Source organism: Cyrtonyx montezumae, unplaced genomic scaffold, assembly GCF_038088225.1.
Source record: "Cyrtonyx montezumae isolate F1298 unplaced genomic scaffold, pur_monq_1.0 scaffold_21, whole genome shotgun sequence".
Taxonomy (NCBI): Eukaryota; Metazoa; Chordata; class Aves; order Galliformes; family Odontophoridae; genus Cyrtonyx; species Cyrtonyx montezumae.
This window is the reverse complement of record NW_027071948.1, coordinates 5041239-5068590: the sequence shown is the minus strand read 5'-3', so window position 1 is coordinate 5068590 and position 27352 is coordinate 5041239. Positions and strand designations below refer to the sequence as shown.

Sequence of the window (27352 nt, the reverse complement as noted above, 5' to 3'; positions counted from 1 at the left end):
GCAGCCCTAAGAACACTGCTTGGCTTTAGAAAGCGTGAAAACTGTGGTAGGGAGGAAGGACTGAGGAGCTGCAATAGCATACAGCTACAAGGGTGAAATATTGAGATGTTATTCTGAAACATCACTTAACTGATGGCTTTTGAACGACAGAAGGGCTGTGGGTGAATGATTTTGCCACCTGGAACAGCTGAGGATTTGCACATTGCACAAATGTTGGTGCAGACTCTGGTTGCTCTATCCCACACATTCTTATCTCCAGTTGTGCAAGCCGGCTTACTTAGTTGTTTTGATTTAAATAGCGTGCTAATGAAGCTAAGGATTAAATCAATTTTCAGATGGGAATTTCATTTTAAAAGCCAGGATGGTAGAACAGTTTGAGAACGGTAACTTTGTCATTATGCAGAAACTGAAATTCAACGAAGAAAACAGAGACACGATTTCCCCAAAGAAGTGCCACCAACTCTAGCCATTCCTCACCAACACACGTATCCACAATGCCTTTACATTAAATTGCAAACAAGAATGGGTTCAATCAGTGAAGAGATGTACCGGGGGCTTGAATTGACATAGACTTCACCTGGGAGATCCACACACGGCTTCAGGCCAGCACTGATTGTACAGCTTGTACTCCTACCTCATGGAAAAAGCACTCCTGATGCACCAGATCTCTTTCCCAGCTGAAGTAGCACACATCATTTAAATTATCCCAATCTTTCCACCGAGACGTATCACATACCACTTAATCAAGTGTGACTGTGAAACAAAGCTCATAACAAATGTGGATTTGAGTATTTTTCTTGTCGGAGGAACATACACCTTGATGGCAGCTGCTAGGATCTCCACATCTCCAAAATTTAACCTGACAACAGTAATGGCATCTGTAACGAGCCTACAAGAAGCCAGACACCGACAATTTCTGGATCTAAATCAATCCCATGTATTTTGAATGCCACTTTTGTAAAAGGAGATTCCCCCTCCCCCTTTCTTAATATTAGTGTTGCCAATAGTATCATTAGCAAAGAAGGGAGGAGAGTATCAGAGTATTGCAACATTAATAAACTTATTTCTGCTAATGAACGGATTGCTTAGTCTGTTGTGAAGACACCTCTGAAACACCCAAGAACTGAGACTAGAGGCAGCACAGGTGGTTTTTTTTTGCTTTTTTTTTTTTCTGGAGTTCCCTTCCATTGAAGTGAAATGGCATTCATTTATAAAAGTTTAGCAGCATTAGGAATTATTTTCATTTCACCTGTTATAGTACTAGCACTGTTTTTGGGGGGGCTGTTCTATGACTTTCTCAGTTCAGAACTGCCACCTGGAATTGACCAACCTCTCAAGCTTCGGTTTTACCATTCGCTGCTGATTACCACCATGGTGTTGGTAAGTCCACTTTCTTAAAACTGGGGATTTCCCTTTTGTTTTGGTAGGATATTTGGGAGCTGGAAGAAAAAGGAAAGACTTAAGGGATAAAAAAAAAAGAAAAGAGGGATAAAAAAAGAGGAAAAAAAGAAAAGAGGATAAAAAAAAAAGAAAAGAAAAGAAAAGAGGGAGCAGCAATTCACCCCCCTGAAGCCTGTAAGCACCCTTGTACAGTGTTAAATTAATTCATAAAACTGAGGACCTGGCCAATCCTAAAAGCTTATTTAAGATTTTTTCAGAGCATCTATCAAACTGCAGCTACTTTACATTTGGAAAATAGCTTCACATGAAAATTGTTATTAATAATAATATTTATAAATATATATACGTATGGTGTACCTACTGATCTGGATGTACATATAATAATAATATTTATTTCGAAGCAGGCCTACATTACTCCTCTTTCCATTTGCTTCATTCTGTATTTACTATACACAATCATATACATAAATATCCATAGACCTACATACATTGTGTATCACAGACAATAAAATAAATACAAAATGGATGGCAATGGTTTGGGCTTTCTTCTTATGTGGCTAGTTCAGAAATTATGGTAAAGATGTATTTGTGAACAGTAAGTTCAGGTTTCTCTCATTCCTTAAAAGGTATGTGTATCTGCATGTGTATTTACTCACATACATTTAACATAATTCTGATATATCTGCTTCTCTGTGGTAGAAAAATTAAATTGTTTCAAATGGAAAAAAGAAATTAATTATTAGCAAGTGATTTGGTCCATCCACCTCCTAAGTTGTCTGATATTTCCAATGTCAAAGAAACTCGTAGAGAGGAAAAAAGGATGGGCACAAAGCAGGTTCTTAACGACCTTCTGGATCTGCATATGTTGGCCTTAAAATATAAGTTTCTCTGGGCTGAAAGTGAACACTGAATCCATTTAGGGTCTTGACATTTTCCCCTATAAAACTGCACAGTATTTGGATATTGGGCTTCGAAACAGTTGATTTTATAGTTAAGAAAATATGAGGCAGCTTGAATACAGTAAATCTCTTCCCCCAAATTACAGAAATTTCTTCTTGGAGTAATTATATTTTCTTTGTAATTTTCATACAAAATACATAGCATCTTTAATAAAAGAGATTAAAAAAAAGTCTTCTAAAATCTCAGTATCACAGAACTGTAGGGGTTGGAAGGGATCTCTAGAGATCACTGGGGCCAACCGTCTGCCAAGCAGGTTCTCTATAGCAGGTTGCTCAGGAAAGTGTCCAGGAATGTTGTTTTCTTTTCATCACAGGTTAAGAAGCAGAAGCAACTGTTGTTTGTGTACGTCATGAGCCTACAACTCCCATAGATTTTAGCAGAACCTACTTGGTTAGTTTCCTACTAATCTGTTCTTTCATCAGCCTCACACCCATAGTTGCTACTGACACTCATTTCCAAATCAAAGGTTATTTTTCCCCTTTCCTCTCTATTGTCAGCTTAAATGCATTTGTGATTATTTTGCAAAAATAAATGTTCAAAAATAGATTATGAGCCAAGGGGACATCTGCCTATACAGAATAGGATTTGGTGCATCACTTTTTCACAGTCTTCAGCTATGCTCAATTCAATCAGAATAGTTCAAGGATTTCTCAACAGTCGTCGTAATTCCAATGAGGTGCTGTCTCCTGAAATACAACAAAGTAAAATAAGCCCAAGATTTAAAAAAGAAAAAATTAAAGAGAATGGTAACCTTTCACATTAATTATTCTTTCTTTTCAACAGGGAAAGATTTTGGAGAAGCTAGGGATCTGCAGTGATTTAACCTTACTGCGACTTGTGGTAGATGGAATGCCACCATGGAGAGATTCAAAACTTCTTATCAAAGACCTCAAAGTAAATGAGGTACCACTGAGGATTTATCAGCCCAAGTGGCCACCTACTGGCAGAAGAAGAGGATTACTATATTTTCATGGAGGAGCTGGCACATTTGGGAGCATTAGTAAGAAAACAGCAAGTTTTATTTTTGAAGTAAAATCCAAATCTTTACCCCTCAGACATGTGTCAGTATCTCACTTCTCCTTCCTAATGACAATAGATTTTGTGAACCCAGTGCTAACTGCAAAGGACCTTACAGGATTAATAGTCTGTTGTGCAGTTAAGGGCAATTGTCTACTTTGGGTTACAGACAAAGTAGCCTAGGTCTACTTTCTGGAATCATTACATGATAATGAAAATGGCAATACTCTTCCCAGAAAGAAGGCATTCTGGATTTGTTTCTTGAAACAACACTTTGGTCACTTTTCAAGGCGAAATTTTTAGTTGTGGACCTCAACTGTACCAAAGTGTTTTCTCTAAGCTTGAGTGGGGCCTCAAAGTACTGAAGTTAAGATATACTACCGTTCTCAGTGCTCATCTTCTGGGTAGGAACACAAATCAGTGTTCCTTAATCTGTAGTCCATGGATCAAAGGAGATCTAACAGGAATGGTCCAAGAAAGAATTTAAAGAAGTTTGAGATTTAAAAGTAATGTAAGAATCTTTTTTTTTTTTTTTTTTAAGAATCATAATTCAAAGGGCATGTCTCCATTAGCACAATGAGACAGACTCGTTACCTGCCCATGAGGTTGTGAGTCTTCATGGCTGGAAGGAAAAAAAAACACCACCACAAAATTGCATAGCTGTTCACAACACAATCCATGTTGCATAATCAGCACACTGAAGGAGCTGTATCATATGCCTTGGCTTAATATAATACCCATATCTATACACTGATCATACATGTACGTGACCTTTTACTTCAATGCCCCCTGGTATTTGATAACAGGAAAGAGATTAACACAATGACAAGCTTTTATAATGAAAGGTGATACAATACAAAGACCCTCAGGGTAGCAAGAGGCCGACTGAAGAGGTGAAGAATGTCTTGATGATACCAGAGGACAGGGCAATAAAATGGTAGGTGACATAAAACAGTAGGTGACATGGAGTGCAGAAGTCACGTCGATGAACAGAAGATTGTGATTTAATAAAGAAAACAATGGAGTCTAAGCAGGATAATACTCCGACTTGGGAGGAAGATGATTTGGGCACCATGTTAGAAAATTGCCTGAAAATGCTGAATTAGTGCACAGTGGCAGTCAAAAAGCAAATAAGTTGTCAGGAATTGTTATTAGGAAAGGAAAATAGGACAAAACAGGAAAGTTCTTTATGCTGCTGTAATAAATCTATGGTGTTTTGAAATATTACATTCTGCTTAGATTTCTGGTTCCATGCATCAGATTGGATCTAACTGTACCAGAAAGTGTGACTATGTAGATGACAGAAGTGCCTCCATACTGAAGTACTAAGACTCTTCAGCCTGGAAAGTATGGATAAAGACAGATATATTGAATCATTAGAAGCATGGGAAGTTAAAGGATTGATTATTCACCATTTTTTGCATCAAAAGAATGAAATAGACCAAATGGAATATCTAAAGCCAGGTAAAAAAAATGAGCAAAAAGAAATGGTTTTTTTTTATGTCTTTGTAAGCAAGCTATGGAATTCTTCACTGCACAAATGTGTTGATGAATAAAATCTTGGGCTCCAGAGGTCACTTGAAGAATTCATGGAAAGAAAATTAATCAAGGGGAGTATAGAAAGACGCATTTTCTGTCTCAATGGAGACCTCTACGCCTAAAATTTCTCACGAGCCCTTTGCATAAGCATGATGATATGCTTGTCACAAGCTTAGACACTTTTGTCATCCATCAGCTGAGATGTGATACCAACCTGGAAACTTTTCACTTTCCCCAGTATCATCATTCATACGTGTCTGTATTATGCCCTATCCACCAATGACTAATCATCAGAAAATATGTTAATGTATAAAGGTTGCATTGCACAGAAGTTACTCACTGGGCTCATGCTGCAGTGGCTTTCACAGAGAACGTGTCCAAAACATTAATATGGAACTGCATTTTCAAAAGGGTATTTAACTTTTAAAATATAATCTCTGTTATACTTTGCCCTCAGGAGCCTTTGAAAGAATATGCCGCTATATTGCCAAAAAATGCAACTCAGTGGTTGTGTCTGTTGGGTAAGTGTTACTTTCATGCACAAATATTGGTGGTAATGGTTCACAATTGAAACATTTCTGAAAAATATGCCAGTAATCTCTGCTACTGCAGATTGTGCTCCGTATTTCTGGTTTTAGCCTTTCATTTACTTTGGAAATGTACTTAGAGGCAAAGCATTCCAAAATAGCTGTACACTATTAGTTTATGTTCCCAGTCTACATTGATTTAAAAACAAACTTCAAAAGTTAGATAAAAAGACCTACCCAGCTTCCATAATGGTCAACCATGAACAATGCGAATTACATTTTTATAATGACTTTGAAAATAACCACAATGTCTTTGATATTCCAGCTATCGCTTGGCTCCTGAACACCCATATCCCGGGCAGTATGCTGATTGTCTCAATGCTACCTTATACTTTATGAGGAATTTAGATGAGTATCATGTGGATCCTGCTCTTATCATCCTCGGTGGTGACAGCTGCGGAGCAAATTTTGCTACAGTTATTTGTCAGATATTGGTGAATAAAAGAGATCTCCCAAAAGTACGGGCACAGATCTTATTGTACCCAGGACTACAAGGGCTAGATTTTCAATTGCCTTCATATCAGCAGAATGCTTCAGTCCCCATATTGTCTCGGAAGCTAGTCATCTACTTCTGTTTTCGTTACCTTAATAGGAAACCAGCGTACCTGGAAGACATCATACAAAACTGCCATGTTCCTGAGAGTATGAAACGGAAATACAAGAAGTGGATAAATGCTGACAATATTCCAGATGAATTTAAGATTAGAGGCTACAAGCCTCAGAAGTACACTTTGTACAAACCTGAAGTCCACGAAGCATTCAAAGAAGTGTTAGAAATGACATTTTCCCCCCTGTTAGCTGAAGATGCCATTATTTGCCAGCTCCCTGAATCCTATATTGTGACCTGTGAGTTTGATGTCCTTAGAGATGATGGACTGTTATACAAGAAGCGATTAGAGGACAATGGCATTCAAGTAACCTGGTATCATTCTGAGGGTGGTTTCCATGGAATTTTAGCCTTTTTCGGCTATGGGATTTTTTCCTTTTTGTCTGGAAAAAAGATAATGGATAATACTGTGAATTATATAAACAGTCTATAAGAGTATTTTTCAGAGAAATGATGCGAGCCTTACACTATTGTTGGCAAATTTATGCTTGGCAAGGAATGCAAACACATTTGATTTATGTTTCCTATTTTGACTGTATGAGGAATCCAATTTCTCATTCTGCAGCTACTCACAAAAAATTCTAAGGTTATTTGAAGCATCACCATTCTAGAAAATACTACAATAAAAACACACCGATAAGATCAAACACATGGCCCTGTTTCATTTCCCCTCCAGCAGATCTGGTAGCTTGGCACATCTGGCACATATTCAAGGCAAATAACATAGAATCATAGAATCATTAAAGTTGGAAAAGACCTCTAAGCCCACCCAGTCCAACCGTCCACCTACCATGAATATTGCCCACTAAACCATCTCTTCCTGAGGCTTCCTCTACAGCCCAAAAATGCTGAAGACAACAACTGAAGGTCACTTTGGCCCTCATGAAGGTAGGAAACGTTTACAGAACCTATGTCTTAGGTTCGGTGAAGTCTTGAGTCAGATATGCATTTTAATACAGCTATGCATTTTAACTTCTAGGGTTAGCTTGCACAAAGACTACGCTTTTCTTGACATAAAAACTTTTTCCTGGGACTGAAGTTTTTGAAGTGGAATTACTATGAGTTTGCCTTTGTTTGGAATCTGAGAAATGATGCTTTGTGTTGGGATTCGATTCTTTAACTGGAACCCCTACACTTCAGTGAATGCTCCACCTGTCATTCTGTTTTTATTTAAAAAGTCCTGAAAATCACATTTAGAAGGTGGAGAAGTGGAACATTGTATTATCTTATCAAGAAGCTGTAATGTCATGGCAATGTTATGATGTTTCCTACAACAGCAACAAAAATAGAATCCAGCACTTCAAAAACGTCCGTTTTAAGAGCAAGTTAAATTTGCTAAACACATATTCAGTAACAAATCTAAACGAGCCAACTTAAATACTTGGTGAAAGAAGCAATGCAACACTGGCAGCAACCACAGCCTTGCTAATTTTACCTTGTCAGATCTGTCATTTAATGGCGTATTTTTTCCTCATATGGGAAAGCATGCTGAATCATAGAATGGTTGGGTTGGAAGGGATGTCAAAGATCATCCAGCTCCATCCCCCCGAAGTCACTGAAGCTTACCTGATATAAGGTAACCTGATCATGAGTCTAAACTCAGCCTCTTGAATTGTTTTGTTATCCATTCATTCAAATAAATACAGTTGTTACGTGTTATGGCAACCAGCTCCTCATCCCAGGGAAGAAATTGCTTAGAATAACAATGTAAGAACAGAGCAACTAGGAATACTTAAACTAAAATTCCCATCCTGTCCACAGGGACAGAATTAAGCACTACTGCTGATGCCAACTTTTTTGGTTAACTTGTTAACCAGACACACAAAGAACAAGCAGAAAAAGCTGGCTGAACAAATATAAAGCCATTAGATGTCCTTGCATTAACAACAATGAAGAAAGGCATGAAAGCAGAAAAAATAATACTAGAAAACATTAGAGAGAAACAGTGAAAGAAGAACAAGCAACCCAACTCATAAGATAGGCCATGATAATTCCACAGGGGTTTAGAGAAGCTTAAAGAGAACTGTAATCACTAAGAAATAGAGGATGGGGCTATTTGCAATGCAGTGTTTGCAGCTGATGTCAGTAGGAAGCGTTCTTCATGCTGCACTCTGCAGAGTTAAGCCTGAGGAGAGCTAGGGAAGAGGCATTTAAAAAAACAAACAACACTGAGTCCTGAATTCTGAAGCTATGGAGCTCATTCAGCACTCTCACAGCCGTAGATTAAAATCTTTTCTTTACTGATTGATTTGCTATGATTGCTTTATATACAGTGATAATTTCCTGCTAACTAAAGGGACATGGACAGGGTGAGGAAATGAGATGCTAAATGAACACGTTTCATATCCCTGGATGTACAGAGATACCCCTACAGATTTGAAATGCATGGGATTTTTCTAACTTTTGTCTAGACAAAACTTCTTCAGGGCCTTTAGTGCAGTCACTTCCCCTAAAGAAACAGTGAGAAATTATTACCAGCTTCCAAAAGTGCATGTGTAACACCTGAAGTCTTTGTAATGGAAGAATTAACAACCTTCCACTTTAAGCCATCAAGTTATTATTTTGCCCTATCATTCTGATGTTTGTAATTTCCTTCTGTGTGGTCCCAGAACCGATGCACAATTACAACACTGAGATCAGTTGAACAGATTTCTTAATTTCTTTGAAACAGCCACGTAGAGACATATTTGTAGTAGAAAACACCGATGTTGAGATTCTGATGCAGTGACACAATGGTATCACAGCATCACAGAACTGTAGGGGCTGGAAGGGACCTCTAGAGATCATCGAGTCCAAACCCCTGCCAAAGCAGCTCCCTAGGTCAGGTAGCACAGGCTGCACAGAGGAGACTCCACCACCTCTCAGGGCAGCCCGTTCCAGTGCTCTGTCACTGCACTCTGAACAAGGGTGCACCTTTCCAAGACAACGCTGGCAAAGATTCACTTATCCCACTTTAGTGGTATTCATCACGTGCACATGCACCTCTAGACAAACGTCTTTGGAAATGTATTTGATAGTGCCACAGACTCGAGGAATATGAATACCTTGCGTCTCTTCTCCACTCAGAATTGATTTTAATGCAGCTTATTTGTAGCACTGCTGTCTCTGCTAAGGACTGATTTCTTGCAAAAATTCCAAGATGCTGCAGGCATAGATCTTCTAACAGAATCCAGAACTTTTGTGAAATGAAAGGTGTGTGCAGAGGGTGGGAGAGGGAAAAACACACAGTGATGTATTTGCAAAAGGGAGGAGAAAAGCTTTTCACGAAAGCGGCCTTCTGACGAACAAGGGCACTTAAGAATCAGGAAGTAACAAGCCAAAGATATCAGGGAAAGTCAAATCAAAGACGTTTCAGATCACTTGACTACAGCTCTGCAAAATGGCAGCTATTTACGTAATCCTTGTGTTGTTCCTGGCAGTTTTTGTTGCTGGATTGATATTGTTGGTCATGGCAGCAATTAATTTCGATTTCTCCAACTCTGAAATTCCTCCTGGAGTGAATGAACCCGTGAAGCTGCGAATCATTCATGTTATGTTAATAATCATGGCTGTGGTGGTAAGTGAACCTTGTGTGATTCTTATGGGAAGAATGGCCAGAACCTTGCCATTTTAAGAGGGGAAAGCAAGGCAAAGCTATGGTGCTGTAAGTTGCATTTAGAGCTCAGCTTTGCTAAAGAAACCTTTATCAGATGCTTTACATTGTGCTACCTGGTTGCAATCAGGTTATACCCAGCTCTTACATTAGGCAGTATACAATCACTGCCTAACACAGGGGCTAGAGAGCCTGAGTGTGCCTCTAACAAGAATTGTGCTAACCTAGCAACAATTTGAGTACTTAACAAAAATGAAATAGAAGCTATTTCCATTGTAGCCTGAGAACGTAGCCAATGTCCTTGTGGGTATGCTTTCAAGCTTCCTTTGGGTTTGGGGGTGAATGGTTCTGTATTTGTGTTGAGGCTGAACTACTCACAGCTGGTTTGGGGAAGGGGTTTGGTCTTTGTGAATCAAGTGACAAAATTGGGTGAGGTTGCCCAGGAGGAGCTGAAGGAAGTCCATCTCCCCTGAACACGTATTTGTAACTTCTGAGCAGTTAAGCAAGCTTGTTTGGATGGGAATGAAAGGCAAACAAGGGTTTAGCCTCTCACCAGCACCTGACTTTTGGTTGGTCGTGTTGACAAAGGATCTTGTTGAAACAAGAAAGGTAGAGGTAATGATAGATGCTGATAGGGGTGTTAGGAATATGTGAGAAGTTAGGCATGCACTTAATGACTTACTTAAGCACCTCCAAGAGAGACAAATTATTTAAGATGAAATAAATAAATTTGTGTGTGTGTATATATATATATATATATATATTTATCATCAGGAATATTCTAGATTATAGTGGACCATACTAAATAATTCCTGAGTGTATATTCTCACACTTCAGTTCATCACAAGATATAATCAGAAAGACTTTACTTCACTTAAGCACCTGGAAAAGCCAGTTCTCCTTTTGTCATCTGCCCACTGATACCATAAACCAGAACTGTATGCTGCAACATAACACAGTATGAAAAAAACAAACAAACAAGTTCAATACTGAGGTGAGAACAACTCAGTAGTTTTCCATTTATGTTTGAAGAACATGAAATATGATAAAATAAACAATTTCATTCATTTCCCATGCGGATCCTTTGCGCTGGAAAATACAGAATCTCCTGAGTGAACTCTCTATTCTTTTGGTGTTTGAACAGGGAAAGATTTTGGAAAAGATTGGCATCTGCAGTCAGATTAGCTTTGTTCGGTACATGCAAGGTATTAAGGCTCCGGGAGCAGACCAGAAGCTCATCATTGAGGACCTGTGGTTTGAGAAAGTACACATAAGGATTTACCAGCCCAAGGCTCTATCTGCCATCCCAAGGAGAGGAGTGATGTTTTTCCACGGAGGAGGATGGGTATTTGGAAGTCTTGGTAAGATATCTCATAGAAGGAATTGTTATAATTTAATATAAAGTGTAGCTCCCACATCAATGGTAAAGTTGACTGTTGCTTAACCTGAAGTTAGGAAATCTGAGTATAACCACATATGCACTCTTCTAAGTCTTGCTGTCAGAAGAAAGCATCTGCTACTCTACGTATGATATTTGATAATGAAATATGGGGGGAAAATACCAAACAGATAATGAAAGGAGAAGATAGAGGGGTAAAAAAGATCTGCAGAGTGGTTCAGGAAGAGGCAGAGAAAAGGAGTACTTCTTGCTTGCAATTCTTTGCCTTAAGTAATGCACAACATTAGGCCTCTTGATGATAAAGAGCCCCACGAACAACAAAACCAAAGAATAACACAAGGGAAACTCCCAAATGAAAACATTTCTTTCAGAGACCCATGAAAGCCTATGCCGCTCTCTGGCCCGAGGAAGTGAATCGGTGGTTGTGTCAGTTGGGTGAGTCTCTTTTAATGCCATTTTTTAGATATTATTTTCTATACTGTTAATAACACTGTACAGCTTTTGTGATCATGGTGACAACTGCTCTCAGAGAAATTTTTCTGTGGGACATGTGTCTTTACAAATTCACTCTGCTCTCATTTGGAGCCATCTAAGACTGACTCGGAATTTTACTGCCTGATTAAATCAATTATGGATATGTAACTGGAAAAAGTAGGACATGTTCTTAATTCCCAGCTAGAAATTGATAGTAAACAGAGAGTCCAATATTCTACTTAATCCTCACTCAAAGAAACTACTTGATGCTTACAGGAGCATTACAAGCTAATATCATCATCAACTATTCGGATGATGAGGACTAATGAACACACAGAAAGGAAATAGTGCTATCTGACACATGGAAAGCATAAAATGATTAAGGGTCAGTCTGTAGAACCTGGACATAGACAGCAGCTGAGTACTGCTGTGTTGTTCAAGTCCTGAGCAATGCCATAAACAGACGATGACCATACTCAGTTAGCCTCCACCACCTGGTCTTAGTAGTCACAAGTTATTTCATAACATCCTATGGAGAAATGAAAAGGCAATTGGGGTATTGCTGGCTGCAAGAGCCACTATTTCACTATTTTCAGTAGTGCATCTAACACTAATATCATCTCTTTTTCCTACTTTTCTTGTCTCCTTCTGTGCGTTAGGTACCGTTTAGCTCCTGAGCACAAATACCCTGCTGCATATGAAGACTGCCTCAACGCTACTGTACACTTCATGAGGAATGCAGAGCACTATGGGGTGGATCCTGCCCGTATCAGTGTCTGTGGGGACAGTGCTGGGGGCAATCTAGCTGCTGCAGTCAGCCAGACCCTGGCAGGTAGATCAGACCTCCCCAGGCTGCGTGCTCAGGTCCTGATCTATCCAATACTGCAGGCACTGGACTTCAATTTACCATCCTATAAGCAAAATCAGGGAGTTCCTCTCTTATTCCAAGAACGTGCTGCATTCTATGTGTTACAATACCTAAATGGGAACGCAGCAAATCTGGAAGAAGTCTTGGAGGGTTCACATATTCCTATAGATATTAAATTAAATTATAGGAAGTGGGTGAGTGAAGATTACATCCCGGACAAGTTTAAAGTCAGAGGCTACAAGCCACATGTGTTACTCGATTGTTCAACTGAAGTTTATGAGACGGTGAAACGATTCTGTGAGCCCAACCTGTGCCCCCTGCTAGCTGAAGATGCTGTTGTCCACCAGCTGCCCGAGTCCTTCATCTTGACTTGTGAATACGATGTGCTGAGGGACGATGGCTTGCTGTACAAGAAGAGACTGGAGGACAACGGAGTTCGAGTGACCTGGTGCCACCTCGAGGATGGATTCCATGGAATCATCAACTCATTTAATAGTGAATGGCTATCGTTTCCATCTGGAAAAAGGGGTCTGGACAATATTGTGAACTTCCTAAAAAAATTATAGAAACCAATTCTTCTATTCCTTCTCTTAAAACTACTGCGTTGTCTGGGTCTCTTATGCTTCTGAATTCCGTCTATGAGGTTTAGACAGGACAAGAGCTAAAGAGCTATTATGACATTATGACTACTGAAAAAGGGTGTTTTAAAAACGAAAACCTGTAAATGTTTCTCTCAGCACTGTTCCACATGCAATCTGTCTGTTTCAATGATCTATTTGGACAAGGCACTTGCCGCTCTCTCAGTAAATAATAAAGATGCTGTAAAATTTTAAATCAACATCTGGTCTTGCCCATTTTATTCAAGTACAATTTATGTTTTTATTCTTCCCAGAAATCGAAGTGTGTTTTGGCAAAGGAGAAAGGTACTGATATTATAGTACAATATCATACTGCCTTTACTATATGTTATGTGCAGTACCTAAGCCTAGGTGTCCCAGTCACCAAGTTCCATAACATTTCTATGGGCCAGGTATAGCTAATTGATATTTCAGACTTGAATGGAAGGAATCAGAATTGCAGCAATCCTTGACAGAGCGACATTTAATGGCTTTGTGCAAATTACAGTGGAGGCACTCTATGCGTGTTCCTACATTTATCAAACAGGAGCAAGCTGAAAAACTTGTTCCTATAATCAAAAACTCCAACAACAAAACAAGGCCAACACATTTACTTGTGTAAAGCCCATGCTAGCAGCTTTTTCCCTTATAAATCTCCTTGTAACTCCATATTCCAAACTACTCCAAGAACATCTGTGGCACAGGAAGGAGTATGCAGCGGCTGCAGATCATATGCAAGAGACAATTTAACCTCCACACCAGTTGGCTCACTCTTCATGTAAATAGCAACACATCACAAACTAGGACTTCTCTAATTAACTGCTCTCTCTGAACAGCTGATCCTATCATCCGCAATCCAAGAGTGCCATGTAGTATACCAGTCCCTGTATCAATCCCACAATTATCACGAAGCCAAACAGGAAATCAAACACATTCTCTTCTACCCCTTTTCCGATGTGATGCATGCTGGCACCTTGCACAACGTTTCCAGGGATTTTTAAGTGTGGCACCTGAGAGAACTGTTTTAATTTGGACTGCTCTATCAGTCCATGTTATCTACATCAAAGACAGGTGTAGAAACACCCCACCTTTGGCTCAGTGAAATGGATTTTTTTTATATACTGCTGGTGGTACTGCTGGTGATTTTTACTGCTTCATTCACATTAGCAATTATAAGAACAGTTCAAGTGGACTTTCCCAATGTCTGCATCCCTCCTGGAGTGGATCAACCTGGAAAGCTTTGTCTTGTCCATGCATATATGGTTATGACATCTGCTGTGGTGAGTTATTTTGCTGTGATTTGTCAGAAGTGAGCTTTAGTTGTTATTTTCTGTTTGGTTGTATGTGTAAATATACATAAAATCTATAAAAGTATAGAAATGTGTAAATATATATCTAGGATTGTCGAGGCAATCCCAGATACGACTACAGAGTGGAAGAAGAACTCATTGAAAGCAGCCCTGGGATGAAGGAAGAACTTGGACGTCCTGATGGGTGAAAAGCTGAACATAAGCCAGTAGTGTGCATTTTTAGCCTGGAAGGCCAGCTGTACCCTTGTCTGCAGCAGGAGAAAAGTGATCTGTGGGGAAAGATTGCCCCCATCTGCTCTGCCCTCGTTAGGTCCCATCTGGAGTACTGCATCCAGGTCTGGGGCCCCCAGCACAGGAGGGATGTGGGGCTGTTGGAGAGGGTCCAGAGGAGGGCAAAAAGGACGCTCAGAGGTTGGAGCACCTCTCCTATCTTCAAGGAGCTGGGCTTGTTCAGCCTGGAGAAGAGAAGGCTTCAGGGAGATCTCATTGCTGCCTCCCAGATCTTGAAGGAAGCTTAGAAGCAGGAGGGGGACCAAATTTTTACAGGATCTGATAGTGATAGGAAAAAAGGGGATGGTTTTAAACTAAAGAGGAGAGATTTAGGTTAGATGTTCGGCAGAAATTCTGTACTCAGAAGGCAGGGAGGCCCTGGCACGGCTGCCTGGAGAGCTGTGGGTGCCCGAGTCCGTGGATGGGCCCCGGGCAGCTGAGATGGTGGGGGCAGCCAGTCCACAGCAGGGGTTGGAGCTGGGTGGGCTTTAAGGTCGCTTCCAATCTAAGTCATTCTATGAGTCTATGAAATGCCAGAACCCCGTGGGCTCCATTAACACTTAACAGATTTCCTTTCTTTTTCTTTCTTTTTTTGGTTGACTTTAGAGGATGGTTTTTATTTTTTTGTCAGATCCTTTCTATCAGACCTCAGGTATCTCTATCTCTGGCAGGACTGCCTATCATGTTGAGATGAAACCATATGCAAGAGCCCAAACTGACCTCATCTTCCCTCACTCCATTTAAATGAATGATTTACGAACAGCGAGATGGCTTTGGCTGCACTTTAGCTAAGCACAGATGATGTTTTCAGGCCATTCACGGGGCTTTCCAGCCACCCTGGTGGGAGATTGGGTGCTTTTAAAACTGATAAGATGGCATCTCTTGGGAAACCTTGGAACACAACATCTGCACAGGGCATCCTCTCCAGTGCCTGGATGTCCCTCTGTGGCTCCCTCACAGCCTGCTCCTCTCTCCGAACAGGGCAAGATGCTGGAGAAGATGGGAGTGTGCACAGAGCTCGTCTTCACCCGCTACATGCGCTCAGGGAAGAAGCGGGGCCCAGAGCCATGGCTGTGGCTGCAGGACACACACTTTGGTGGAGTGCCAGTGCGGCTCTACCGTCCCCGTGTGCCATCTGCTGCCCTGAGGCCTGCCATCGTCTTCTTCCACGGTGGTGGCTGGATTTACTGCAGCATTGGTAGGGAGGAATAATTCTGCCCAGACAGCTGGGAGGAGGGATGAAGTCGGACTGGTTTCAGGCAGTGAAGGGGTCTGGGTGGAGCGATGCTGCTTCACAGGGAGGTGATGGGGATGAGGGGGCAGAGGGAGAGGTGAAGGTGTGTGGAGGGCTAAGAGGGACAGGGCTGTGCACCTGGCTGGAAGCAGGCAGCCAACACACCCTGATTTCTTGCAGATTCCCATGACAACATCTGCCGTTACATCGCCAGAGAGGGCAGCTCCGTGGTTGTGTCTGTTGGGTGAGTTAGGCCTGCACTGCCCGAGGTAGTGGGTGATTTTTATTTTGTTCCCTTCCCTTTATTCCTTCTCTTCCCTTCTTTCCAAATACTACAGTTTTCAAGGGAAATATCCTAAGTGAAGGTGAGGTGCAGGTCGACTGAACTCCTGTACCCACACCAGCAGACAGCAGTGAACTTGCACCACACCTCCTGGTCAGGGCTTATCCCAGAAAACCACAGCAGCGATCTGTATTTGCAACCTCATCCTCCTGCCTGTTAATTCCCTGTTAATTCATTATTCATAGCAAAAAACAGAATCACAGAATCGTAGGGGTTGGAAGGGACCTCTAGAGATGATGTAGTCCAACCTCCCTGCAAAGCAGGCTCCCTGCAGCAGGCTGCACAGGTAGGCATCCAGAATCATAATGGTTGGAAAAGACCGCTGAGATTATCTGGACCAACCATCAGTCCATCCCCACCACGTCCACTACCCACGTCCCTCAGCCCGCAGATGTGGCAGGCAACACAGCAGACAATGAGTGACACTGGGTTCTTTACTTGGTTTTGCTGAAGTGAAAATACTACAGATGGCACAGGGAAACCCAACGTGCTGGGAATCTGTTATTCTAGTCGTGACATTCCCATCTCACTCTTGTCTCCTTCTGTGTGTTAGGTACCGTTTAGCTCCTGAGCACAAATACCCTGCTGCATATGAAGACTGCCTCAACGCTACTGTACACTTCATGAGGAATGCAGAGCACTATGGGGTGGATCCTGCCCGTATCAGTGTCTGTGGGGACAGTGCTGGGGGCAATCTAGCTGCTGCTGTCAGCCAGACCCTGGCAGGTAGATCAGACCTCCCCAGGCTGCGTGCTCAGGTCCTGATCTACCCAGGCCTTCAGGCACTGGACCTGGATTTACCATCCTACCAGCAAAATCGGGGAGTCCCTCTCTTACTCCGAGAACGTGCTGCTTTCTTTGCTTTGCATTACCTACATGGGGAAGCATCGCACAAGCAAGATGTCTTAAATGGTTCTCACGTTCCTCCCAAAATGAGACAGAAGTACAACAAATGGGTGAGCCCAGACAACATCCCTGAAAGATTTAAGGCAAGAGGATACAACCCGCAGAAAACTCACGACATCACAGCTGAAGTTTTTAAGAAATTTGAAAGCATTTGTGAGCCCAGCCTGTGCCCGCTGCTGGCTGAAGATGCTGTTATTCAGCAGCTGCCCGAGTCCTTCATCTTAACATGTGAGTACGACGTACTAAGAGATGATGGCTTGCTGTACAAGAAGAGACTGGAGGACAACGGAGTTCGAGTGACCTGGTGCCACCTCGAGGATGGATTCCATGCCATCCTAAGCCTGTATGATTACGGCAGGTTGTCATTTCCATCTGGGAAAAGGGGCTTGGACAGAGTTGTTCAATTCATAAAAGGCCTTTAGAAGAAGCTTTCCTTGGCTATGTTTCTTCACCTCAGAAATGAGTGGAAGCTCCCAAAGCTTGCATGGTAATTGTCAAGCATCCAAGTGGTAGCCCTCCATGTGTACAATATCAGTTCTGAACTTGCAGAACTTCAAACACTGTATTCTGAACAGTGATCTTTGTCCTTGTGAGACTTCTGACAGGTTAGTCTGGTTTTCGACCCCTTTTCTGTCAAATCAGCGCTTCATTGATTCCTCAAATTTAATTAAAAGATGATTTACTTCCACGTAAGCATTGTCAATGGAATGACTGGGATTTAATAATGCCTGTGGATTGCAGCCAGGATCTGAGCGAGGTTCATTTGGTAAGCTTGCTTCTATTTTATTTAGATAAACAGTGAATGTTATGTATATAGCAAACGGAGGGAGGAGTTAAAAGAAAGCTGCAGAACCAAAATGGAGGAGATGAACATTTTGGCAAGGAGATTTGACATACAATGGGGGGGCAATGGCAGAACCACGTCAACAAGAAGAAAGGCCTGGGTCGATTTGGGACACCATCCTGGAGGCAACTAAGGGCTGCCCTGACTATCGAATAATCATGGCTCTATTAACACCTATTTAATTTTGGGGTGTCTCCAGTACGCCTCCTGAAGCTCAGGGCGAGATAATGGTCAATAGGGAGCAGTGCTTCGTCAGGCATTAGATGGTAATGAGCAGTGAATGGGGCTCCTATTGGGACATAGTAGAAAGCAAAATGTTCTCATGTACTTCCAGAGGGTGGTTCCTCACAGTACAAGAATTTGTGCTGCGAGTTTCCTCTGTTTTGAGTTCTGCTTCGAGGACAAGGTGGTGGTGCATCACTTGTCTCCATGCCACACTGTACCCTGCTGATGAAAGCGAGGAACAGTGGTTAATATATTCAAAATCTTAAGAACGAAGAAAGGGAAATCACAGAGTCACAGAACTGTAGGGGTTGGAAGGTTCTGGAGATCATCGAGTCCAACCCCCTGCGCAGGAATTGTGCAACTTGGAATATCTCCAGAGGAGGAGACTCCACCACCTCCCCTGCAGCCCATCCCAGTGCTCCGTCACGCTGACACTAAAAAGTTCTCCCTCTCATGAGTATGGGACGTTCTGTATTGCAGTTTCTGCACGTTGCCCCTTGCTCTGTAGCTGCAAGTCCCACTGACTTGACTCCCACACTTCAGATATTTATAAACAGCCATGAGATCATTTCTCAGCCTTCTCTTCCCCACACTGAACAGCCCCAGGGCTCTCAGCCTTTCCCCATTAGGGAGATGCTCCAGGTGATGCTTTCTCACTCTCCGCTGTGCTCCTTCTAGGGGAGACCTCTGTCTTTTTTGAACTGGGGGAGCCCAGAATTGGACACAGTATTCCACATCCGGCCTTCCCAGGGTGGAACAGAGGGGGGGATTGAACCGTCACCCCGCTGGCCATGCTCTGTGTGATGCACCCCAGGCTTGAATTCTAAAAATAATAAAATAAAATAAAATAAAATGAAATGAAATGAAATGAAATGAAATGAAATGAAATGAAATGAAATAAAACAAAATAAAACAAAACAAAATAAAACAAAACAAAACAAAACAAAATAAAATAAAATAAAATAAAATAAAATAAAATAAAATAAAATAAAATAAAATAAAATAAAATAAAATGAAATGAAATAAAATAAAGTAAAGTAAAGCAAAATAAAATATAAAATAAAATAATAAAATAAAATAATAAAATAATAAAATAAAACCCCTAAGAAAAAAAAAAAAGAAAACCAAATCCTCAGACTGAGGAAATCTGAGATTTTTGCAGAACGAATGCTTCACTTCGGATTTCCCCCGAGGATACAGCGAGGTGACTTTAAAGCCGAAACGCACCACAGGACGGCGATGCTGACTCTTCTCCAGCAGCTGGGATTCCTAGGCAACGGCGCGGCCGCTCGGCCCCGCAGAGGAGCCTCCATCCCCCACGAGTCCCTCCCGGAGGATGCCCCGCCGCCCCACGCACTGCCGGCCGCCCCGCGGACCCCGAGCATCCTCACGCCCGGGTCACGCCGCGCCTCCCCGCCGGCAGATTACGGCCTCCCCCCCGGGCCCGCAGCATGACCCCGGGCTGCGGCTTTGTGGAGCCGTCACAAACGCCCCGTGACGCCGGCGGCCTGCGGGAGGGGGGCGGCCAGCAGCCGGACCCCGCTGCGGGCCGGGGAGCCCCGCGGGGCGGCCGCCGGGATATGGCGCTGCCGGCGGCGGTGCTGCTGCTGCTTCTGCTGGTGCTGCTCGTGCTGCTCGTGCCCCTGGTGGCGTTGATGCTGGGCATCGTGCTGCTCGGGCTGCCCAGCTACGACATCCCGGCCGGGGTGAACCAGCCTGCCAAGCTGCGCCTGGTGCTGGCCGTCCTGCTGAGCACGGCGGCCCTGGTGAGTGGGGAGGGTCGAGGGGAGGGGGGGGGGACGACGCGGGGGGTTGCGGAGGATGGGGAAGGCTGGCGGCCCTGTCGGGCAAACCCAGCGCCGAGGAGCGGGGCGGCGTGCCGGGGCTCGGCGGTAGAGGTTGGCGAAGGGCGGAGTGGACGTGAGCCGCGGAGCTGAGCCGGGGTTTCGCGTGCCGACTGCGCCCGGCTCGAGGCGAAGTCACCTTGCTCAGGGAGCGGCCCCGCCGCTGCTCCTGCCGCCGCTGACATTTATGGGACCAAATCCGGTTAGGGCTGCTTTACTTAATCCCTGGACTCACTTTTACGGCGTTGCATAAACGGCATTACAGCTCTGCTAAACTCTGTCACTTCGCAGCGCCTTTCAATTTTTTAAACATCTCCGTGTTCCCTTTGCTGACTGCGCACATCCCGCCCTCCTGCAGCTCCTTACACCACATCCATCCCCTCGGAACGCGCTGCCACCCCTCCCGAGTCCTCCCACGAGCTGGCTGGGGGCTGGATGAAGAAACGCTCCCATTAAGTATTTAAAATCAGCGTCCTGCCTAGTAACCGAGCTCACTGATGAACTGCGCCTTGTTTGAATCCCTCCGCGTTGTTCCCACCTTCCCCGTGTCCATTCACTGCAGCAGGTTTATATTCCAGCTTGTCAGCTTACTGCGGGAGCACTGGGAAGGGATTCTCCTCAGTTCTGTTGTGCAAATAAAACCAGTAACTAACTTGCACAACGCGTGAAAGATTTACAAATCCACCGGGTTTTATGGTCTAATTCAGGAGTATCGGTTTATGCAATGCAGAGCATCCTGAGGATGCTTCTTTGTTGTTAATTCAATTGCTCTTATTGAGTATAAATGAGATAAGAATGAGCACCAAGGTGTGGCGGGCAACACTGACGATTAAAACGCATATTCTAGGACTGCTAATTTGGATAGCCTAGATGAAATTTATAACGTGAGGTGAGAATGGCAGTGGGTGTAAGGAAAGGAGGTGCAATTTTCACTCACTGTAGGCAGTGTGAGCTTGGGGAGAGCTTTACCTTTATCAGACAGTGGGGGTCAAACTGCTGTCAGTGAAGCACAAATTTCCACATTTGATTCTTCAGAATATGACCTGGAAGTTTCCAGATAATATGATTTAAGGTCAAACTGTTCTCCTTGATAAACCAAATCCAGGCATGGAGATGGCTGGTTTTGGACTTTATCCTGGGCTAAAGTCCTTGGAATTGAAGTGTCTTGGAGTTGAACACTCTTATCAAGAAAACCAACCGCAGAGTTACGTTTCCTCATTGTTTTCCATGGGTTTATGAAGGCAAAAAAAAAAAAAAAGAAGACTAAACTACCTATGAGAATGAACTCTACCAGAACCTAGAGCACAGGAAGCCATCTAGAGATGCTATAGGAGATGCTTTCATAGCCGTTATCTTTCAGTGCTCCTCATGATGGTTATTCTAACTTATTATAGAACACTAATGGGCGATGCAGAGATGTTCACATGTTGGCTACACCAAGTCTTTCAAAGAAGCCTTAATTCTTTCTCTTGAACAGGGAAGGATCTTGGAGAAGACAGGACTCTGCAGTCAGATCACTTTTGGCCGATACATGCGACAAGGACGGAGGCTGAGGGTGGACCCAAAGCTGTTTATCCAGGATCAGCAGTTCAACAAAGTACCTGTCAGGGTTTACCAGCCAAAATCTACATCTCACGGCCGAAGGAGAGGTATCATCTTCTTTCATGGAGGAGGATGGGTGTTTGGAAGTCTCGGTAAGATATTTGCTGGAGGAATTGTAGTTACTTAGACATAACATTCCCTTGCTTTCCTTGTACTGAAATAAGAGGAGCTTTCCGTGTGGGATTTTGGAGAAAGTGTGAAGACAAATACGTACTTTTCTAGAAACAAACTCACCCTACATGTCTCAAAGATTGGTCACTAGCAAAGCACTAATGGAAGTATTTCTTTTCCAGATACCTATGAAAAAGTATGCCGCTACTTATCCAGAGAAAGCGAATCAGTAGTTGTATCTGTTCAGTAAGTCTACCCTACCCAGTTTTATTCCTCAGTGCTTATTGTTGCTGTGGTGCTGCAGTAGAGATGCACTCCTTATGGAGATGTTATTTTTTACAGATAAATTTATAAAGAATTCAGCAAAGTAAAAGAGAGAAATAATGACAGCTATGATTTCCCAGCGTGTAACTGTTTATGAACTGATATACACTCAGAAAAGAGATATTTGGCACACTAAGGAAATCTAAAAAATGCCAATTTAAAACATAGCTGGAACAAGTCTTCTTTGTGCTGAACATGTGCACATGTAACAAGATGCTCTAAATGCTTATCATTTACATGAGAGAGAGAATAATGATGCTGTGTTACTCCCATTTGACACATAGGAAGCAGAGGCAAAAGATCATGAGATTATCTTGACAAGAATACGTAGCATAACGAGGAAATTAATTACAAAAAAAATCACTGTTTCTTAATCAGAAGACAATTCTTGTAGTTGAACACACAACTTACATGTTACCCACAATGAACAGCTGGGAAATGCCTGCTTAGGAGGAAATGGATTGGCTTGGAGGTAGTGTAGGATAACACATCCCGATTAACACTAATGACATTTCCTTTTCCTATACTTGTCTGTTATGCATTAGGTACCGTTTAGCTCCTGAGCACAAATACCCTGCTGCATATGAAGACTGTCTTAATGCTACTGTACACTTCATGAGGAGTACTGAGCACTATGGAGTGGATCCTGCCCGTATCAGTGTCTGTGGGGACAGTGCTGGGGGCAATCTAGCTGCTGCTGTCAGCCAGACCCTGGCAGGTAGATCAGACCTCCCCAGGCTGCGTGCTCAGATCCTGATCTACCCAGGCCTTCAGGCACTGGACTTCAATTTGCCATCCTACCATCAGAATCGTGGAGTCCCTCTCTTATTCCGAGAACGTGCTGCTTTCTTCGCTTTGCAGTACTTAAATGGGGATGCATCGCACATGCAGGAAGTCTTGAAGGGCTCTCATATCCCCCCAGATATGAGGCAGAAGTACAGGAAGTGGGTGAGCCCAGATAACATCCCTGAAAGATTTAAGGCAAGAGGAGTGAAGCCACTTAACACCACTGATTTTATGGCTGAAGTTTATGAGACGGTGAAACGATTCTGTGAGCCCAACCTGTGCCCCCTGCTAGCTGAAGATGCTGTTGTCCACCAGCTGCCCGAGTCCTTCATCTTGACTTGTGAATATGATGTGCTGAGGGACGATGGCTTGCTGTACAAGAAGAGATTGGAGGACAACGGAGTTCGAGTGACCTGGTGCCACCTCGAGGATGGGTTCCATGGAATCATAAGCCTGTATGATTATGGTGGGCTGTCGTTTCCATCCGGGAAAAGGGGCTTGGACAGCGTTGTTAGCTTCCTGAAAGGCTTATAGTAAGCATCTTAGATTCCACGAGTCTGTTCATGCCTCAGCCTAGAAAATATCTTTTTAGGATATTTAATATCAGGTGATGGATAGTCATTTAAAGGCAGCCATTAACTGTGACAAACGTGGCTCACATGAACCTCATTCCAGCTGTTAGTTGGAAAATGGAATATGCAAATCTTACACACATGCTGCAAGCTCTTTAGCACTGTCAATAAATATGAACAATATTTTGAATGGTCTTCCTGGTTTGTCCCACATGTCCCACAATGCATCTATCCATCTGTGAAGAGAGACTGTGCCAGCCAGGTATGTGCGCTGTGCTGGTTGTAAATGAGTAAAACACATCACAGTGTTCTGATGCATTGTGCCGTGACTGTGAACTCTGCAAGAGGAATAAAGATGACAGATCACCTGAGTGGGTGAGGAGCCACTGTTTCACTCAGCAGTGAATATGAGGCAGCTTAGAACGTGGTTACCAGAAGGACAGTCACCGTGGGGACAGCAAACAGAAATGGTTCTCGGTCACTCAGCAGACGGGGAAGGTTGAGCTGGTGGGACAAAGTAAAACCACTGCACCAAAAGAAGGTGGAGAAGATCGGTGGAAAGTTCAACCAAAGTACTCTACTAAAGTTCTCATTGGAAACTGACTGGAAGAGAGAGAAGGGGTGTGGTTGGGAAGGAAGCGTGAGAGCAGAACAGGGAGGGGTCAGAATCAGTGCTCTGGAGGCAGTGCACTACTGCAGTGTAAGCTGGAGCCCAGGCTCATCTCATAACATCAACCAAGGGGAGAGGGACAATCATTTTACTTGTAGGTTCATTCAGTTCCTAGTCTGTCATTCTTCTCTCTGTGCTGGCACAGAAGTGATGCCCGAGCATGCAGAATGTGATATAACATTTGCCACATACCAGGTATAACACTTATATAGTGTTATATAGTTATATAACATTATATATAGTTATATATGTTATATATGTTATATACAGCACTGTAGCACTTTTTATGGCAATCTCTTCAGACTGTAACACAACTTAATACATACAACACACACGACTATGTAGCATTCATATATATAACTTAACACAGACCAATAGGATGGAATAGAGGTTTCATAAACACTTCAGGAAGTTGACACTTGCATCCTTCCTAGTTTGGATGTCAGCATTTTTTTGCTAGCAGAGCACATGCTACAGATTACATGCCCCACTTAACACCTAAGCAACTTTTATCATTAAGCATTTAATTCTTGACAAAACCTGCCAGTTAGGTCCAATACTGAAGCTGTTAGGGCAAATCCTCCTGACTCCAATGAAATCAGTACTTTTTTTTTTTTTGGCCTGACAGTTATGAAAGTTATGATCACATCACAGTCTGATGTGATCACAGCAGATGAAGATAGTTTGAGGGTATAAAAACAATGCAGAAAAAAGAACAGAAATCCATGAAGTATTCTGTTAGGTTAGCAATGAGCTTGGAATAAAGTGAAATTCAAGAGAAATGTCAAGAAATTAGCTGGGGAACGGTCTTCCTGAGAAGACATTGAATTTTTCCTCATTTCTTCAACTGACCTGGAGCAAAATGCTTTTCAGATGTTAGCTCACACAGCAGGTGATGGTATTTAGCACCAAACCATTTTTCAAGAGCTGTTTCAGTACCTTGCATTAACACCAAGGAATCGGAGCAGAATTTTACAGCGGCTGCAGCACAGCCTTCCTTCCAAAGAAGTGATTTCAGTGCATAGGTGATAACAAGTAGCAGCACAACAGAGGTTCTGTATCTCTTCAGTTTGTAAAACCCTGTAGGAAACCTGGCTGCAGCATATACAGACTTCACTCACTTCCCAGATCACAAACCAGAGCGAACGCTAACAACAGCCATGAAGAAGTACGAGCTAAGAAAGGGAATTCTTGGTGCAGGGTTGTGTGTGCTAATATTCCAGACAGCAATGATTGATCATGAACTGCAGTCACATTTTGTGTCCTTAAACAAATGTATGTGCAAAAGAACGCCCTGCAGCTCTGCTTTAGTGGGCAGTTCTGGTTGGATTAGATTACCTTAGGGGTCATCTTCAGCCTTAATGACTATGGTTCTGTGGTTGGTTTGCAAGATCCAGAGCTCCATCCAGAGTGCATGCAGATGTAATTGCTTAATTTAACCCCAAATTTACCTCTCTTTAAAGGTAAATGAACTTATTCTTGGGAATTAAGTTACAAGTAAAAGAGCTGTATGTATTTACTACATTTTATGATATCACTGGTAGCACAGTCTGCTTCAAAAGCATGCTAAGCCATCCTAGTGCTGTGCCCTGAGACAAATGGAGCAGTTCAATGTGCATCTCATTTCAGGGCCTGCTAGCACAGCACTTCTTCACACATCGAGGAACCAAGGAGCAGACATTTAGTATCAGAGTATGGGGATAACTACAACAGATACAGATACAATCCCTTGCTGCCTTCTCTCTGCAGCTGGAATGGACACAAGTTTGCATGGGTTCCTCAGAAATCAGATTTCCCTATTCTTGATAGTTTTTGGTATAATTAATTAAAAACAACACACAAAAAAAACCAAACAAAGATGGCACATGGTGCATGGCCAACGTGGAGGCTTAGAGCCAGGAACCCCTCCTGTTTTAACAATTATTCTCAAAGTGGATTTTGTGGTGCACCTCTCCTCTGAAGCAGGGCTGTGGGAGCTGAGCATGGTCAGCCTGGAGACCATAAGGCCCCAGGGAGAGCTCACTGTGGCCTTCCAGTGCTTGAGGGGCATATAAGCAGGAAAGGGTCTAATGGGGGAAGGACAACGGGGAATGGCTTTAAACTGAAAGAGGGAACTGGCAGCAGGGTGTTGGGTGATCTTTAAGGTCCCTTCCAACCTATGCCATTTTATGATTCCATGACGACGATGTTTCTGAATTGAAGAGTTATGTAAACCTCTGATAACTTCAGTTGCTATCATGGTGACAATGAAGAATCAGGATTCCTTATATTTGTATAATTACTGCTTTCCTACCACCCCTTATTACAGTGATTTCCCCTCCAGCCTGCCCTGGGAACAACCAGATTGCCATTTTGTCCTTCATCTGTTGACAAAATAGCAGAAACATTCCCTGTGCCCACTGTGGACGAAGAACACCAGGATCAAAACTTGAATTCTATCATTCATAACACGCAATCGCTTCTTCTCTCAGAACCACCCACCAACCACGGCCTCCTCGAGCACCTGAAGCAGAAATGGCAAAGGAAAGAAGCAGGAGAGATGAGCAGTGTCTACACCATGTCCTACAAAAAGCCACTGACGTTGGCTTTTGCTTCGTGCCAGTTCAGATGTGCAGCTCAACCTCGCAGCCTCTCCTCCAGGCGGGGACACCTTCCCTGTGTTAGCAGGATCCTGGACTGTGAAGGGGGTCAGAAATATCTGCAGGCCCTCGGCCAACTAGTGAGAGACAGAAAAGCAAGAGCTGCCTCCATGTAAACAGCTTAGGGTGATCTTAAGTACTTCTTAATACAGCTTGTTGCTGATATACGTAAGAGTGATCTGTTCCGTGCAGAAGGAGTGGGAACTGGGTTATGTGGTTGGAGGGATGGCTGCTAGTTAGAACACATTGCTGGATCACATTCTGAGCTGCAGATGGCTGGGAATATTCCTTCAAGAGGAGATTTTAATTCTCTAAAATCAAAATCTGTAGGTGTCTGCACCTAGACAGTGGATAGCTGCGTTAAAAAATACAAAGTGAGACATAACCTAATAGCATATAAATCCCTCAGCTGTATTCTCTTTAGTTGTTATTTCATTTTCACGCAGCTTGCTACACATTTCTTGAAAGAAAGAGGAGAAAAGAAACTTGTATTCTTCCACAATATGTCTGAAACGTCCAAGAGCAAATTAAGCATATGAAATGGCTGAACGCCTAAGGACAAGGTGAAGCAAGGTTTGTACCGATGCAGTCAGCAAGCAGACCTCAGCTGC

The 27352-nt window shown here is 42.9% G+C and overlaps 5 protein-coding genes and 1 long non-coding RNA gene across 6 annotated transcripts in view; 5 read left to right on the top strand and 1 right to left on the bottom strand.

The window, feature by feature from the left end:
* Positions 1-27352, bottom strand: part of LOC136049712 (uncharacterized) — a 134030-nt gene that overhangs the window by 32532 nt on the left and 74146 nt on the right. The gene's annotated exons all lie outside the window — the stretch shown is intronic.
* On the top strand, positions 1198-6746 carry LOC136049517 (arylacetamide deacetylase-like 4). Its single transcript, XM_065737815.1, has 4 exons — positions 1198-1380; positions 3145-3361; positions 5375-5438; positions 5770-6746. Exons 1-4 carry the CDS (start codon positions 1198-1200, stop codon positions 6542-6544), a joined length of 1239 nt encoding a protein of 412 aa, XP_065593887.1. The 3' UTR covers positions 6545-6746.
* Positions 9491-13147, top strand: LOC136049516 (arylacetamide deacetylase-like 4). The gene is made up of 4 exons (XM_065737814.1): positions 9491-9667; positions 10848-11064; positions 11474-11537; positions 12236-13147. The coding sequence occupies exons 1-4, from the start codon at positions 9491-9493 to the stop codon at positions 13008-13010; spliced, it is 1233 nt and encodes a 410-aa protein (XP_065593886.1). The 3' UTR covers positions 13011-13147.
* Positions 14165-17731, top strand: LOC136049515 (arylacetamide deacetylase-like 4). Its single transcript, XM_065737812.1, has 4 exons — positions 14165-14341; positions 15623-15839; positions 16056-16119; positions 16772-17731. The coding sequence occupies exons 1-4, from the start codon at positions 14165-14167 to the stop codon at positions 17544-17546; spliced, it is 1233 nt and encodes a 410-aa protein (XP_065593884.1). The 3' UTR covers positions 17547-17731.
* Positions 19774-23618, top strand: LOC136049514 (arylacetamide deacetylase-like 4). The gene is made up of 4 exons (XM_065737811.1): positions 19774-19959; positions 21515-21731; positions 21933-21996; positions 22620-23618. The coding sequence occupies exons 1-4, from the start codon at positions 19774-19776 to the stop codon at positions 23392-23394; spliced, it is 1242 nt and encodes a 413-aa protein (XP_065593883.1). The 3' UTR covers positions 23395-23618.
* On the top strand, positions 23655-26857 carry CFAP107 (cilia and flagella associated protein 107). The gene is given in 7 exon segments (XM_065738256.1): positions 23655-23694; positions 23854-24053; positions 25172-25209; positions 25211-25296; positions 25742-25760; positions 25762-25910; positions 26574-26857. Coding segments are annotated over 7 exon segments (816 nt in total).

What these genes read in the sequence shown, in the direction of transcription:
- LOC136049517 (XM_065737815.1), top strand. Translation starts at nt 1,198, where the DNA reads ATGGCATTCATTTATAAAAGTTTAGCAGCATTAGGAATTATTTTCATT. An exon ending in TGATTACCACCATGGTGTTG is followed by an intron (nt 1,381 to 3,144) that starts GTAAGTCCACTT and finishes TCTTTTCAACAG; the next exon opens with GGAAAGATTTTGGAGAAGCT. An exon ending in TGGCACATTTGGGAGCATTA is followed by an intron (nt 3,362 to 5,374) that starts GTAAGAAAACAG and finishes CTTTGCCCTCAG; the next exon opens with GAGCCTTTGAAAGAATATGC.
- LOC136049516 (XM_065737814.1), top strand. Translation starts at nt 9,491, where the DNA reads ATGGCAGCTATTTACGTAATCCTTGTGTTGTTCCTGGCAGTTTTTGTT. An exon ending in ATGGGTATTTGGAAGTCTTG is followed by an intron (nt 11,065 to 11,473) that starts GTAAGATATCTC and finishes CATTTCTTTCAG; the next exon opens with AGACCCATGAAAGCCTATGC. An exon ending in TCGGTGGTTGTGTCAGTTGG is followed by an intron (nt 11,538 to 12,235) that starts GTGAGTCTCTTT and finishes TCTGTGCGTTAG; the next exon opens with GTACCGTTTAGCTCCTGAGC.
- LOC136049515 (XM_065737812.1), top strand. Translation starts at nt 14,165, where the DNA reads ATGGATTTTTTTTATATACTGCTGGTGGTACTGCTGGTGATTTTTACT. An exon ending in CTGGATTTACTGCAGCATTG is followed by an intron (nt 15,840 to 16,055) that starts GTAGGGAGGAAT and finishes GATTTCTTGCAG; the next exon opens with ATTCCCATGACAACATCTGC. An exon ending in TCCGTGGTTGTGTCTGTTGG is followed by an intron (nt 16,120 to 16,771) that starts GTGAGTTAGGCC and finishes TCTGTGTGTTAG; the next exon opens with GTACCGTTTAGCTCCTGAGC.
- LOC136049514 (XM_065737811.1), top strand. Translation starts at nt 19,774, where the DNA reads ATGGCGCTGCCGGCGGCGGTGCTGCTGCTGCTTCTGCTGGTGCTGCTC. An exon ending in ATGGGTGTTTGGAAGTCTCG is followed by an intron (nt 21,732 to 21,932) that starts GTAAGATATTTG and finishes TTTCTTTTCCAG; the next exon opens with ATACCTATGAAAAAGTATGC. An exon ending in TCAGTAGTTGTATCTGTTCA is followed by an intron (nt 21,997 to 22,619) that starts GTAAGTCTACCC and finishes GTTATGCATTAG; the next exon opens with GTACCGTTTAGCTCCTGAGC.